This window comes from Stigmatopora argus, chromosome 3 (genome assembly GCF_051989625.1).
Source record: "Stigmatopora argus isolate UIUO_Sarg chromosome 3, RoL_Sarg_1.0, whole genome shotgun sequence".
NCBI classification, from domain to species: domain Eukaryota; kingdom Metazoa; phylum Chordata; class Actinopteri; order Syngnathiformes; family Syngnathidae; genus Stigmatopora; species Stigmatopora argus.
The window spans coordinates 7,635,408-7,650,100 of record NC_135389.1 but is presented as its reverse complement, the minus strand read 5'-3'; the positions used below and the strand labels follow the sequence as shown (position 1 = coordinate 7,650,100).

At 39.2% G+C, this 14,693-nt stretch overlaps 1 protein-coding gene across 4 annotated transcripts in view; it reads right to left on the bottom strand.

Moving 5' to 3' along the window:
* nr1h4 (nuclear receptor subfamily 1, group H, member 4) overlaps positions 1-14,693 on the bottom strand; it is a 20,711-nt gene extending 6,018 nt beyond the window's left edge. For 2 of the 4 annotated variants that reach the window (XM_077595893.1, XM_077595897.1), the window contains exons 1-6: positions 14,546-14,692; positions 12,210-12,364; positions 9,224-9,598; positions 6,558-6,698; positions 4,195-4,328; positions 3,933-4,025 (exon numbers count right to left, since the gene is read on the bottom strand). In XM_077595893.1, the coding sequence (XP_077452019.1) occupies positions 3,933-4,025; positions 4,195-4,328; positions 6,558-6,698; positions 9,224-9,598; positions 12,210-12,339 (873 nt within the window). In that variant the 5' untranslated portion in view covers positions 12,340-12,364; positions 14,546-14,692. Of the gene's footprint in view, positions 1-3,932; positions 4,026-4,194; positions 4,329-6,557; positions 6,699-9,223; positions 9,599-11,194; positions 11,367-12,209; positions 12,365-14,545 lie in introns of those variants that run through there. The other 2 variants (XM_077595895.1, XM_077595896.1) reach the window with 2 other exon arrangements.

Here is a 14,693-nt window from a genome sequence, read left to right as displayed (position 1 = left end):
GCCATATAGGAAACAATGATGGAAATTTCATTGGTCTAAAATTGTCAACCAATGATTAACTGACGACCAATCTAGGGTGTAGCGAACACTCGCCCGAAGTTAGTTGGAATGGGCTCCAACAACCCCCACAAATAGGATGCACGGTTGGGAAAATGAATGAATAAATAAATAAAATTATGACCTTCCTGTATCAATGCATTTTTTAAATCTGTTGTTGAGATTCCTTAATGATGGCTACAACATGTTAGCTGTGATATAATATCAACTGCTATCAAATGCCAACTACTCCGGAATGTCAGGAGTTTCTCCGGAAATGCAACGCAAACTCCGGGACTTCGGACCTCCTCCCTAAACTCCGGAAATCCCCCAAAAATGTCACAACATTTTTTTTGAGCAACTATTTCGGAAAAGTACCAAATTTCCAATTTAAATGCCTCGAAATTCACACCATCGCTTCGGCTTCTGCCATTTTGATTCAACTGCACTGTAAACCGGAAGGTTTCGGTAACACGAGTGCATTGTGAATCATCAGAGTTACAAGTTCTGACGAATGATTTGTCTTGTGCGACCGATTCAGAATCGATTACATAGGTAGCCTCTATCTCTTTAACATTTACGTTTTCGTTTTTGTTCATAAGGCAAGTATTATTAAGGCTAGACCACCAGTCTTTTGTTTTGAAACAAATCCTATCATTTCCGGGGTTGTTCCAGTAGGAGTACTACACAGTACTGGTAAGTCTTATCAATATGCCTGCGCAGGTTAAGTGCAAAATAGATGGCAATTAGGATGAGACGTCTAATAAGAAACCCAGACACTCGCAGAAGTTTATTGGTTCATATTTGACAAAATATCCCATGTTGAAGCCATCTCCATTTGCACATTGCACAACATGCAAGTGGGACTTCAGCATGACACATGTGCAAATTACTGACTGTAAAACGCACGAAGAAGGACCCAAACACAAAGATAAACTTATTTTCATTATGCTGTACTTTTTCAATAGTTTGCAAAATAACCCAAAGAAGATGTGGCAAGGAATACGACATATTACCAACTACAATAACAATAATATGTCTGTTAACGCGGATGCCTCAATAGCGGAGGAATTGAACCGTTTCTTTGCCCGCTTTGAGACTGACAAATCAGACCCAGTCTCAACACCCCCACCACCACCCTGCAGCAATACACTGAAGTTCCGGGAACAGGAAGTGAGACTGGTAATGCGGTCTGTGAACACCAGGAAGGCTGCTGGCCCAGACGGAGTACCTGGGAAGGTGCTCAAAGCCTGTGCTGACCAGCTGGCTGGAGTCTTCACAAAAATTTTCAATTGTTCCCTGCAACAATCCATCATTCAATCCTGTCTGAAATCTGCCACCATTATCCCTGTCCCCAAAAAGCCAACCATTGACAGCATGAATGATTATAGGCCTGTTGCACTCACGCCTGTGATCATGAAGTGCTTTGAAAAGTTGGTAGCCCGCCATATATGGAATACAATCCCTCCCTCAGTTGACCCTCACCAGTTTGCTTATAGAGCAAACAGGTCCACTGAGGATGCTATTGCCATTGCTCTTCATACAGCACTGAGCCACCTGGAACACCATGGGAACTACGTGAGGATGCTCTTCATTGACTATAGCTAAGCCTTCAACACCATAAAACCGGACATTCTGACTGACAAACTCTCCACCTTGGACTATCCTCTTCAATCTGCTGCTGGATAAAGAACTTCTTGACCAACCGACCACAGACTGTTAGACTTGGTCCCCACCTCTCTTCCTCCATTACACTGAGCACTGGCTCCCCTCAAAGCTGTGTACTGAGTCCTCTTCTGTACTCCCTGTACACATACGACTGTACACCCACCCACCAGTCTAACACCATAATCAAATTCGCTGACAACACCACTGTGGTCGGACTCATCTCAGGAGGGGATGAGTTGGCCTACAGCAGGGGTCGGGAACCTTTTTGATGAAGAGAGCCACAAACAATTCATATTTTCTAATGTTATTCCTTGGGAGCCATACTCCAAATTTAAAAGTCAAAATACATATAAACGGGTGCCTTTTTTGTTTGTAATTTCACCACTTTTAAAGTGGAAAAAACAGAATACTTTTGACAACATTCTTATGCAGTTGCTAATCAATGAGTATGCATTCCAGAAGTCTAATGCAAAAAAAGAAGATTAAAGCAGCTCTAGACGTAGTATCTCAGCCCTGTCACCAGCGGTTTCCGTATTTTAGCTCAGAGGTTAGCAGAGAGCCAGATGCAACCATCAAAAGAGCCACATGTGGCTCCCGAGCCATAGGTTCCCTACCCCTGGCCTACAGAGATGAGGTCAACAAACTGTCTTCGTGGTGCGCGGTGAACAATCTCACACTGAACACCACGAAAACTAAAGAAATAATCCTGGACTTTCGCAAACACGGCACAGATCTGGCCCCACTCCTCATAAATGGAGTATGGGTAGACAGGGTCCAGTCCTTTAAATTCCTGGGGGTCCACGTCACGGATAAGATCTCATGGTCTACAAACATCACGGTAGTAGTGAAGAAGGCTCAGAAACGACTCCATTTCCTCAGGGTACTTAGGAAGAACAACTTGGGCACCAAGCTTCTGATAACCTTCTATAGAACCACTGTAGAGAGCATCCTGGCGTACTGCATCACAGTGTGGTACGCTGGAAGCATGGCGGCAGACAAAAAGGCCATGCAGAAAGTGATTAACACTGCCCAGAGGATTGTCGGCTGCTCTCTGCCGTCACTGGAAGACATTGCCAGCCCTCGTTACCTCAGCAGAGCCAGGAACATCATAGGGGACCCTTACCACCCTGGTCACAATCTGTTCCAGCTGCTGCCCTCTGGCAGACGCTATAGGTCCCACAAAGTACGGACAAATAGGCTTAAGGACAGTTTTTTCCCCACATCCATCAGAACTCTAAATTTGCGGTAACACAACACACATTCCCTTCTGAGGTAATATGAAAAGATGTTTGGCTGGGATCTGCCTCCTACTAGCTGACTGAAGGTAAGTGAAAGACAGTGAGAGGTAAGTGACCTGTATCCATAACAGCAGAATGCCAATTACAAGTCTGTAACTATCACTTATTTAGGTCTTTTGCCGAGTAAACGTAGCTTATGGAGAAGCACCACCAATTTCGTCATACGCAGTTTCTGGGTGTGATGACAAGTAGGTTTTTTTGTTGTTGATAATGACGACAGGGCCTATGTCCGATTATTATTATTAAAAACACAATATTTCAATTAATGTAAAAAAACATAATAATAACACGTCAGGAGCAGCTCGTTTGTCCCACCTGGCTTGCCGTTGGGTTCGAGCAGCTGCAAGTGATTCATGATTACTTCCTGATGTGTGTATTTAAGCACCACGGAAGTGGTAGTCATTGTCGGATCATACTGCGTGATACTGCTTACATCGCTGCAAAGGTACTGTTCTCCATGCTCCGGTTTTGTTTCGTTTTGGGATGTACAAGTCCTTGTTATTTTGTAAGGTGTTTTGAGTCATTAAAGTTACTATCATGAGCACAGTTCGTCTCGTTCCCTCCTGCTTCCCCGCTACTGGGTCCGAATCCCTCCGATCACGCCACGGTGTCTCGGCGCGATCGTAACATAACAACAGTTTGATTTAAATTGTCCTTGTTTTTACATTTTATATCAATTTTGCGTGAATCGCATTCACTCCGGAAATACTCCGGAAATGGGACAAGGGTACTCCTGGAATGGGGTCGAAGGAGGTTGGCAGCTCTGCATATTATGAATTTCATCTTGAATTTACCACGGTTATTTAAATGGACGAGTGTTTACTTGCTCTCAGTGCTGTCACACGTGTCTGCAAATACGCACTTGAAAAGCTCCCGTTTATTTTTTGGGGTCACCCTTTATTTCCACAAGGTACTACAAAAATCCTGTACCAGCTTTTTGGTCACTTCTTGAGGAATTTGATGCCTGTTGTATGCGTCTACAATGGCCTTCAAAAGTGCCTGCTGTTCATTTGTTATTTTTTCCTAGAAACCAAGAGAGAAAATTGCAAATTATTGTTACAATGATAAAAGGTTTACTATGCATTTTGTAATGTGAGATTAAATCACATGCACAAGTTAATAGCTGGTGTGAGACATAGTATGACATATTAATTTTAAAAAAAGGTAACATGTTTTTTTGTGGGTGAAATACCTTTGACATTTTGGTGGTCGATGAGACTTGTTTGCTCTCTGCCCCCTCGATGTCGTCTCCGTTTGACTGTCCTGGAGAAGCCTTGGTGTGTTTCCGCAGCCTTTTAGATTTGCATTGGATTTCTGTAAGTAAGCCTGCAGCATAGGATAAATGCATTTTTAATTTCACTCTTTTCAAACAAAGCCCAATAAATAATTTCATGAACTAATGAATATGTTATTATAGGAACAAGTTTTATATCATTACAATGCAAGAGCTTGAAAGTTATTTCTTGCCTTAACACAGTCCATTTATTCTAATAAAAACATTGCATTCAGTGACTTTCTGACTATACAATAATACAAAAATGACTTATGTCACTACGGTTTGATGAATCCCGGATGATTGAATCAAATGATCAACTCATCCTCAAGACATATGTAACTTTTGTTCTCTAAATATCCTCAAAAACTGTTCCACAGTTGTTTCTTCACTGAACTCTGGTCAAACTAATTGAAGCAATAATAATAAGTAAGAGCGGGAGTTTATTTCAGAAAAATAATAGCACAAGAATTGAGCTGAACCCCCTGCTGTCACACTGGTCAAAGGAAAAATGCTTACGTCATTTTTACACTGTATATGTAATATGTAACTGCTTGTCATGGCAGTTGATACAAGTCTTCTTTTATTCTTGGTCCCCATTAATATTACAGTGCAGCTAGAGGTGCAACTAATTGTTCTCGTCTAGTGTTTCCCAGTGTATCAGTGTATCCCTGCTACAAAAATGGACTGCGAAAAAGAAAAAAAAGGGAGGGAGGGTGGTCTTTTGTTCTATAATATGTTCCCCACAAAAGAGAAGAGGTTGCTGATAGATTCATATGATTAAATGTTGCAGTCCTTGCTTTTAAGTGGAACCAAAGTCAGAATGGAATATTTACTTGAGTATATGTTATTTTTTTCTAACTTATATATATATATATATATATATATATATATATATATATATATATATATATATATAGATAGATATATATATATATATATATATATAGATATAGATATAGATATAGATATAGATATAGATATAGATATAGATATAGATATAGATATAGATATAGATATATACAGTGGTACCCCGGGATACGAGTTTAATGCGTTCCGAGACTGAGCTCGTATGTCGATTTTCTCGTAACTCTCGTAATAGAAATGAACTAAAAACAAAATTAATTCATTCCAACCCTCTGAAAAAACACCCAAAACAGGATATTGGATTGGAAAAACATTTTTATTTATCCTAATTCGCCATCTATTAACATAGTAACAAATAACTAGTGGTGTAATATTACTAAAATTTGTTTAATAGTACTAAAATTATACGGATTTCGCAGGGGGAGAGAGAGACGGACAGAAAAGGGGGGGGGAGAATTTTTGCACGGCAACGCACACGTAACATAACATAAACAAATTTAAATGAACTTGGATTACGACACACTCAAAAATAAATTTAATCTAACCTTACACTAAACTTAATTCTAATTTTGTTTTAAATTTTGATACCTTTCTTCTCTCTCTCACTCTATTTGCCCCGCCTCCACCCTGACTTTCAGATGCAACCTATCGAGGGTTGTTTGCTTTTGTATTCCCTTCAAAATATTCCGAAAATCATGCACACAAATGTCCTCACAATAGGATAACGCACGACCACTTGCCAACGAGAAGTAGTATATGCGCCATTCGCACATGGCAACGCTCCGCCCAGTGCTCGTAGAGACATCACACGAGGGAGTTGCGACCGGAGAGAGACAGTGCCCATGATGTTCTTATCAGCAGCCTCTCGCGTCCGCTGTCTGCTCGTATATCAAAATTTGTCTCGTATCTCAAGATAAATATTTGCTTAAAATTTTACTCGTATCTCAAATTGCTCGTATGTCGAGGTACCACTGTATGTGTGTGTGTGTGTATATATATATATATATATATATATATATATATATATATATATATATATATAATGTAACACCCTTATTAATTTATGTACTTATTTATTACCTATTTATTTATGTCTACAATGTATTTTCCTGTGTCTGTGTTTTCACCTTCTTGCTACTGCGACAGTGAATTTCCCGAGTACGGGATGAATAAAGTTTATCTAATCTAATCTAATCTATAGTTCACTGGGGGAAAGCTGCACGGAAGAGGGATTAATAATGTTTGTTTTATTGACAAATCGGTCTCCTTACTTACATATACACTTTTCAAAATATATCCACATAATTTATTGGACCTTATTTAAGGACTGCCTGAGCTACAGTCACAGTTTGAAAAGCTTAAATTTGTCAACCTTGTTTTGTACCAAATGGACATAATAAATCACAGGCACTCACATTCTGCCAACATGCCCATCTCTTTGCATTTCCTAAGTCGACATTCTTGACATTTCCTTCTCATATACATGTCCATCTCACAATTTCCTCCGCTTTTGCACTTGTATACAGCATTCTTTGTTATGCTCCGTCTGAAGAACCCTGCACATGGTGGACAAAGAAAGAGTTTGGTTATGTTAGCAGTCGGTCATTTTAAGATACAGCTTAGTAGATAGTAAATGTCACTGTGCAGCCAAAAGAAATGTTGTCTATATTTGGGATGCCTTAGGGATGAGTGCTCATAAATAATGTGCCAATTTTTAACAAGAACAACAACATTGGTATTTAAGCATGGAAATGTCTGACGTCAATTATCCCCATGTATACGTATACTAATAGACCCGAACACAGGAGCACTTTTCGTAAATAAAGGCTTTTATTTTTGTTTTTTCCACTATTATTCATCTGAGAAATTAAATTCTGTTATTTTTAAATTCATAAAACAAGATTTTAAACAATTGAATATGGTATAACCGCGTCCTACTCAACTGTCCACCAAACACCTCCAAAAGTCTTGGAAAAATTAATGCTCCTCCATATAGCATTGTTACCGCTTAGCCTCACAAAGTCCATGGGGGGCGCTGGAGCCTATCCCAGCCAACTACAGGCAACAGGTGGGGGACCCCAGCCAATCACAGGACACAAGGAGACAGACAAACACTCACGCTCATACTCATACCTAGGGGCAATATAGAGGGCTCACCCAGCCTACCCTGCATGTTTTTGTAATGTGGGAGGAAACCGGAGTACCTGGAGAAAACCCACGCAAGCCCAGGGAGAACATGCAAACTCCACACAGGAAGGACCAAACCCAGGATTGAACCTTCAAACTCAGAACTGTGATGCCGACACGCTAACCACTCGTCCACTGAGCCTCCCTTCAATGTCTCTTTATTCACTGAGCTTTTATGGACTCGCTTCCAAAAGTATTTGTTCAGTGACAGTAACTGACTCAAAACTGTACATAATCAGTGTTAGGCAGGTCAACTCCCTATTAAAACACTGAACTATTGTCAACTCAATCTTAATAACATCTCAAAAGTGGGCATAATGAAGTACTCAAATAAAGCATTCATTCATTTTCAGCACTACTTATCAGAGTCACAGGGTGCTGGAGACTATCCCAGCGAACTATACCGAAAACTTAGTCCTAGGACACACAGAGAGACTGTTAGAATTAGCCCGCTATTGTTTTTCCCTTCGCCTTTTCCCGACTCTCGTTTGTGCTTCGTGCCTTGCTGTTTTGTTCACGCAGCTGCGCATGATTCGAATTTAGTCCCTGATGTGTCTATTTAAACCCCACTGTGTATAATGTCATTTTCGGATCGTCTGCCTAAATTCCCTTACCATGCATCCAAGGTACCTTGCTCCTCGATTCCACGTGTTTTCCCTAGTCCGGTTTGGTTTCATGTTTCGTTTCACAAGTCCTTGTTATTTTGTAAGCTCGCTTCTAAGTTATTAAAGTTTTGGTTATGAGTACCATTTGCCTCGTCCTCACCTGTTTCCCCGTGACTGGGTCCTAATCCCTCCTACCTCGCCTCGACGTCTCCCATGGACGTAACAGAGACAGACAACCATTCACACTCACAATTCTCGAGTGCTGCCAGCACCAAAAGTGAGGTGAAATAACCATAATCTTACAACAGATAAAATGGGGTAGGAGAGAAATAAACATACATGTTGTTTATGGGTGCGAACACACACATGACAGACAAGCTGTCACACGGAGAGGGACTTTGTAACAGTTAGTGGACATTCTTATATGGAAGCATAATAGCAGACATTAATGCAGCAGTGCTCATGTTTCCTCTGTATTGTGCAGTCGAAAGTTGAGAGGAAACCTTGCACCACAGAGAACAGCAGAGGTAGAGAGCTGTTCCTATTCTTAGTCACATGCTGAGAAGTCACACCTTGCATTGTTTAATTTAACAGTGTGGAATTACCTGTTGACTCGTCTCTATCAATCCTCTTGGCATGAGTCAAAAGCAATTATTCGTCATGACAACGAGAGAGCATCTTAATTTTGTGTTGAGTTTGCCCTTTTAATTTAGATTGTAATGCATGTATAGTAGTCCAGAACAGGAATTGTTTCGAAATATAAAACTGTCTGTATTGTACATTTCAGATCCAACAAGATAGTTAAATAGTATGGAGAGAGATTATTTGGGCCTGTGTGCTTTGGCGCAAAACATGACAGAGTTGATTTTTCATGCCTGTGCATCTCATTTTCTGAACCGCTTTATCCTCATTAGGGTGGTGGGGGGTGCTGGAGCCTATCCCGGCTGACTCCGGGCCAGAGGCGGGGGACACCCTGAATCGGTGGCCAGCCAATCGCAGGGCACAGGGAGACGAACAACCATTCACACTCATACTCATACCTAGGGGCAATTTAGAGTGTCCAATCAGCCTACAATGCATCATTTTGGAATGTGGGAGGAAATCAGAGTACCCAGAGGAAACCCACGCAGGCCCGGGTAGAACATGCAAACTCCACACAGATGGACATGACCTGGATTTGACCCCAGGACCCCAGAACTGTGAGTCCGACGCGCTAACCACTCATCCGCCGGGCCGCGATAAAATATATATATATTCCAAATATTCAAATATAAATGTTGTACGCTCACCTTTACAGCCCTCACAAGTAAGAGCGTTATAGTGGTAGCCGGACGCCTTGTCTCCACACACAACACAAAGCTCCTCCCCTTTGATGCGTCCATTTTGTGAAATGTGCCGGGCCCGCTTGCACACAGCAGGCATGACAGCGGAGACCTCTTTCGTATCACCATCATAGCTAACCTCCAGTGTTGTTTTTCGTAGTTCATACAGCCCAGAGTGGGAGTACCATTCTTCTCCACTGTACTGGGGATAGTAGTTCTGATTGCAGTAATATGGTGTGGGCACAGTAGGCTCCATGCTGGAGTATTGCATCCCTGTGTAGCTGGTGAAGGATAACATGTCAGGCTCTTGAAGCAGAGGACTGCTTTGATCTGCTAGAATATCTAGAAGAACAAAAATGGACATCAGATAAATGATGTTTCTGTACAGTACTTCTACTTAATCATATTGTTTTATTCAACGATAAATGACATTGTGGATAAGGTTTTGTTTTCAACTGTGTAAATGGAGAGACCAGACTTCGCACCCACATATTGCCTTTGTAATGAGTCAGAACAGAAATTTAAAATAAAGTGAGAAGGTTAATTTTGGATACAATATTTTATAGGCAGATGCAAATATGTGCAACGAGCAGGTTTTCTTCCATTCCCTTTAAACACCAGCAAGATTAAGTAGTTTTCAAGTTAGGAATGTACAAATGTATTTGCATTCACACATGGATGTAGCTAGAACTCAGTGTACAGCTGGAATGAACAATTGGGTTGGGTTTTTTTTTGTACCAGGCACAATTTTAGGTTAAGCATTGACAATGCCGCTTCGGACTATAATTCTTGTCAGGAATGTGGATATGCTCACAATTACATAATTTACATACCGTTGCGTTTTATTGAATTATATATACAGTTCCCTTCTAAAAGCAACTTGATTTATATTTGACAGCATGTTACAGTTGTGTCCAATTTTGTAAGCATACTGCGTAGGGCACATGTGTCAAAGTAGCGGCCCGGGGGCCAAATCTGGCCCGCCGCATCATTTTGTGTGGCCCGGAAAAGTAAATCATGAGTGCCGACTTTCTGTTTTAGGATCAAATTAAAATGAAGAGTATAGAGGTATATTAAATTTCCTGATTTTCACCCTTTTAAATCAATAATTGTAATTTTTAATCATTTTTTCTGTGTTTTTAGTTCAAAAATCATTTTAAAATCTAAAAATGTATTTAAAAAAAGCTAAAATAAACATTGTTTTAGATCTATAAAAACCTGAATATTCAGGGCTTTTAATCCAGTTCTTTTAATCCATTCATTTAAAAAATCTAAACATTATATCTAAAATGGTCCGGCCCACGTGAAATCAAGTTGACGTTAAAGTGGCCCGCGAACCAACCCGAGTTTGACACCCTTGGCGTAGGGCGTCAAGGCACTTTACACATTATTTTTCTTCCCACAACTTTGTTATGGACTGTAATAATGAAATTTGACTTATTACAGCAGTTGGACTTTCACCAAGTACTTCTGTAATGCAGACTGTACTTGAAAACCTAATGAGATCCAACGAAAAAAATATTAAAATGGGCATTTCTATACCTCAATGACACTTGAATTGAACAACTCAAACAAACCAAGTCTTCAAAAGTCTTTCCTGGAGAAGCACTTTATCAGCGGTCTGTAAGAACCATCGTACTACCTACTGTAAGGCCATAAATGATTAACTAACACCTGACTCGCACAGAGCACACCGTGTCTTTGGAGTGACATGTAAAGCCTCTTCAAACAAGTTGCTCAGTGGAAACTCGCACAATAATGTTAGCAATATTGCAACATACAGTAGTCAGCCGGGAAACTCAAAGGTCGACAGTCTTGACTTCTTCAATAAAGTAATGAGAATCCGTATTAGAAGTTTAAATTCGGAACAATTCCATTGTACGTTGAATTTCTAGAATAGTTAATGATGTTTCTTAAAACATTATATACAGTACTGACCTCTTGAAGACTTGGTTCGGACCAAGGCCATGTCTGAGATACTGAACACAAAGACCATGAAGAGTACATTCACTATGACAGTAACGTACCAGTTGTTTCTTCTGAAATGTAATACTGCTAACTACCAAGCCATCTGCCAGGCATTTTCTGCTTCAAGCTAACATAACTTCATTTCTGAGAACAGAATCATCAGCTTCTGAACAACTTGGGTTATGACCAAGACTTCCCAAGGGGCGCAAAGGTTGTCAGAGCTATTCATTAACCAAGCGATCCCTTTCTTCTAAACAGGTAGCGTAATAGAATGTGAAGTCACCTGCGCATGATTAGAGCAATGGAAGTAGCCAACCGCTACTGTTTGCTGTTTACTGCATTTAATAAGCAACTTTTTCCTGCTAAAATAAGCAATATACTTGAAAATCTCAGAATTTGAAAACCTCTCTATCAAAGTTCATTATTACAGTAAGTATATATATATGTATATATACATATACATATAATATGTATATAAACATACATATACATACATACATACATACATACATACATACATATAATATATATATAAACATACATATACATACATACACATACATACATATAATATATATATATATAAACATACATATACATACATACACATACATACATATAATATATATATATATATATATATATATATATATAAACATACATATACATACACATAGTTGATCCTCTACAGCACTACCATGTCAGTTTGTTTACCTGATTGTTCCATTCAATAAAGAACATGTTTATTGGGTCAGTGGGTGCGACAATGACTAATTTTATACATAAGTAAGGAACTTGATCAGATACTGAATAAAACTCAAACTTCTCTAGAAAGTTGGGACATCCTCAAATGCCCTTGTCACTGGCTCCACAATCAATTTCAGGTTTATCTAAACTGGTTGATGGGTTACAAAGGTGACAGAAGTAGACCGCTGTTCATATGGGAAGGTAGACTGTCTGAGTATTTAATGCCAAGCAGACTTACCAAACAAATGGGAGCTCTCTGAGATGGTAAATTCATCGCCGGGTGGGATTTGTAATGGTCCCACCGCATCCATGTCGGGACCCACCCACTCATTCATGAAGGAAGCTTGTTCAGTCAAACTGGGCCACATAGGAGTCTAGTGCATCTGTTTCCTGCTGTAACAAGAGTGAACTGATGAAGATTTATCTGTTCAATACTCTTCTGGTCCTACCTACAGTACCATTTGAGACATTTGCAAAGTATAAATAATAGGCCTGTGAATGTGGACATCAACACAAACTCTCAAGAGCTACTTTCTTTTAGAATTTACCTTGCCTGGACATGACGGAGGAGCACCACTAATTTCGTTATACGCAGCTGTTGTATAATGACAATAAAGGCTTTTTGATTGATTGATTTTATTGATTTCTTTTCCTCTTTTGTATCTTGTGTGTATTTGAATATCACATTAGGTATTACACTCAGGACACCTGCACTATCTATTTTGCCATTTATTTCTTGCAGTTAATAGGTATTAATATTAAATTGATTTATTTATTATCCATTGTTATTTAAAATAATTTGTTCATTTTCTGGACTACTTATCTTCACAAGGGTCGCAAGAGCCAATCCCAGTTGACTTTGGTCACCAGGCGGGTGACACCCTAAATCGATGGCCAGCCAATTGCAGGGGACGGACAACTATTCACGCTCACTCTCATAGCTACGGGAAATGTAGTGTTCAACCAGCCTCCGCTGCATGTTTTTGGGATGTGGGAGGAAACTGGAGTACCCAAAGAAAACCCACGCATGCCTGGGGAAAAGGTCCACAGCTGGGATTGAACTCTCGATCTGACTCTTGGTTAAAATTAATAATAATTTGTCCATTGATATGTACGTATTTATATGAACCCCATACTAGTACATTGCCCCCACATCAATTATATGAGAGATGAAAATAAAAAGACCGTAAAACAGTGATATCAAGGCATTTTTTTAAATAACATATTTAGAATTCCAGGAAATGTCTTCTCACGGGACTCCTATTGAGTCCTCAATATGTTCTTTTCTTCTTATAACAACTTTAAGTTGATTTTATCCTCTTTAATGTGTTCACTTAATTCATTCACATGCAAAGTAGACCTGCTCAAACTTCATCAATCAATAAAGCATTTGCCAATTTGGAGGTTGGAAGCAATTACTTTTTCAGTATACTTAATGGTTCTGAAATATTACACTGTTCTACAAGATCAAAGCCAAGATCTTGTACAGAAAACCAATTATGCCGTGATGAGATCATATCAATTTGTAAACGACTGATCACATCATTCTGAGTCAGATTTCACCCACACACGTTTTCCACGTTTTAATAGCCGACGGTCGCCCAGTTCAAGCGGGCTCTGGATGACTTTTTGGCCGTGAACCAGTGACTACACCGCGTTTTGTGCACATTTCTTGTATCTTGTTACATGGCCCTTAGCCTGGTGCTTTTTCTTGCCAATAAATTGAATTGAATTGAATTGAATTAATAGTATGTACAGTTTGATGTGGTGATTGAACAAGCTAAATTCTCTTTATATTGGTTGACTGACCAATTAATATATATATATAATATGTATATATTACTGATACATATAGGATTCGTAGTCTTATAACATTTCCTCAATTCACAATACAAACTGTTACCTAGTCTTAGTAATCTTTTTCATACCCAAAATTAACGTAAAATGAATACATCTCCTCCAATGAAAAAAAAAACTAAACCTAACTAAACATTATCATACAAATATATATAAAATAATATTAAATAACTGACTATGAGTTGCACCTGGGTATAAATAATAAAAAATCAACAACAAAAATCCTATATATGAGGCACCTTGAGTATAAGTCTCATTTGGGAAGTAATTGTATTTAAAATTTAATTTACAGCTACTAAAACCCAAAAATGTAAATTCATTTAAAAACAAAACAGTACCATACAAAAATAACGACAAAATGGACAACCGGCTAATTACATCTCTTCACGTAACATATTAACAGTTATTTAGATAACTATAGACAAAAAAAAAAAAAGAAAAGCAGTGGATCTCATTGTCCGAAAAATAGGTAACATGGTGTACAGTTTTGTGTCTTGTAAGAGTGGATGTTCGTTCTTTTTTGTTATCAGTAACAACGCTGTAAAACTGTAATTGTCGTGTATAATGTACTTTAATTAACTGAAGTAATTTCCCAGGGGGTCTTAAAGCAGCCTACTATGATATTGAGCCCTCATTACCCACACAGCAACCCGCGATCCACCATGTACTTTTGTCATGTGAGCTCCTCATCATGAAACATGCTCTCATGTTCCTTACCTTCTCCTTCTGGATGATTTCCTTTATTTGAATGTTCTTGTCTTTGGTTTTTGTCAGAAGTCCAGCAATAAAGCCATCAGTTCTTGCAAATGTCTTCTGATGTACCAAACCTGTGTCTGCGCTTCAGTGAAATCATGTGCGACCAGCT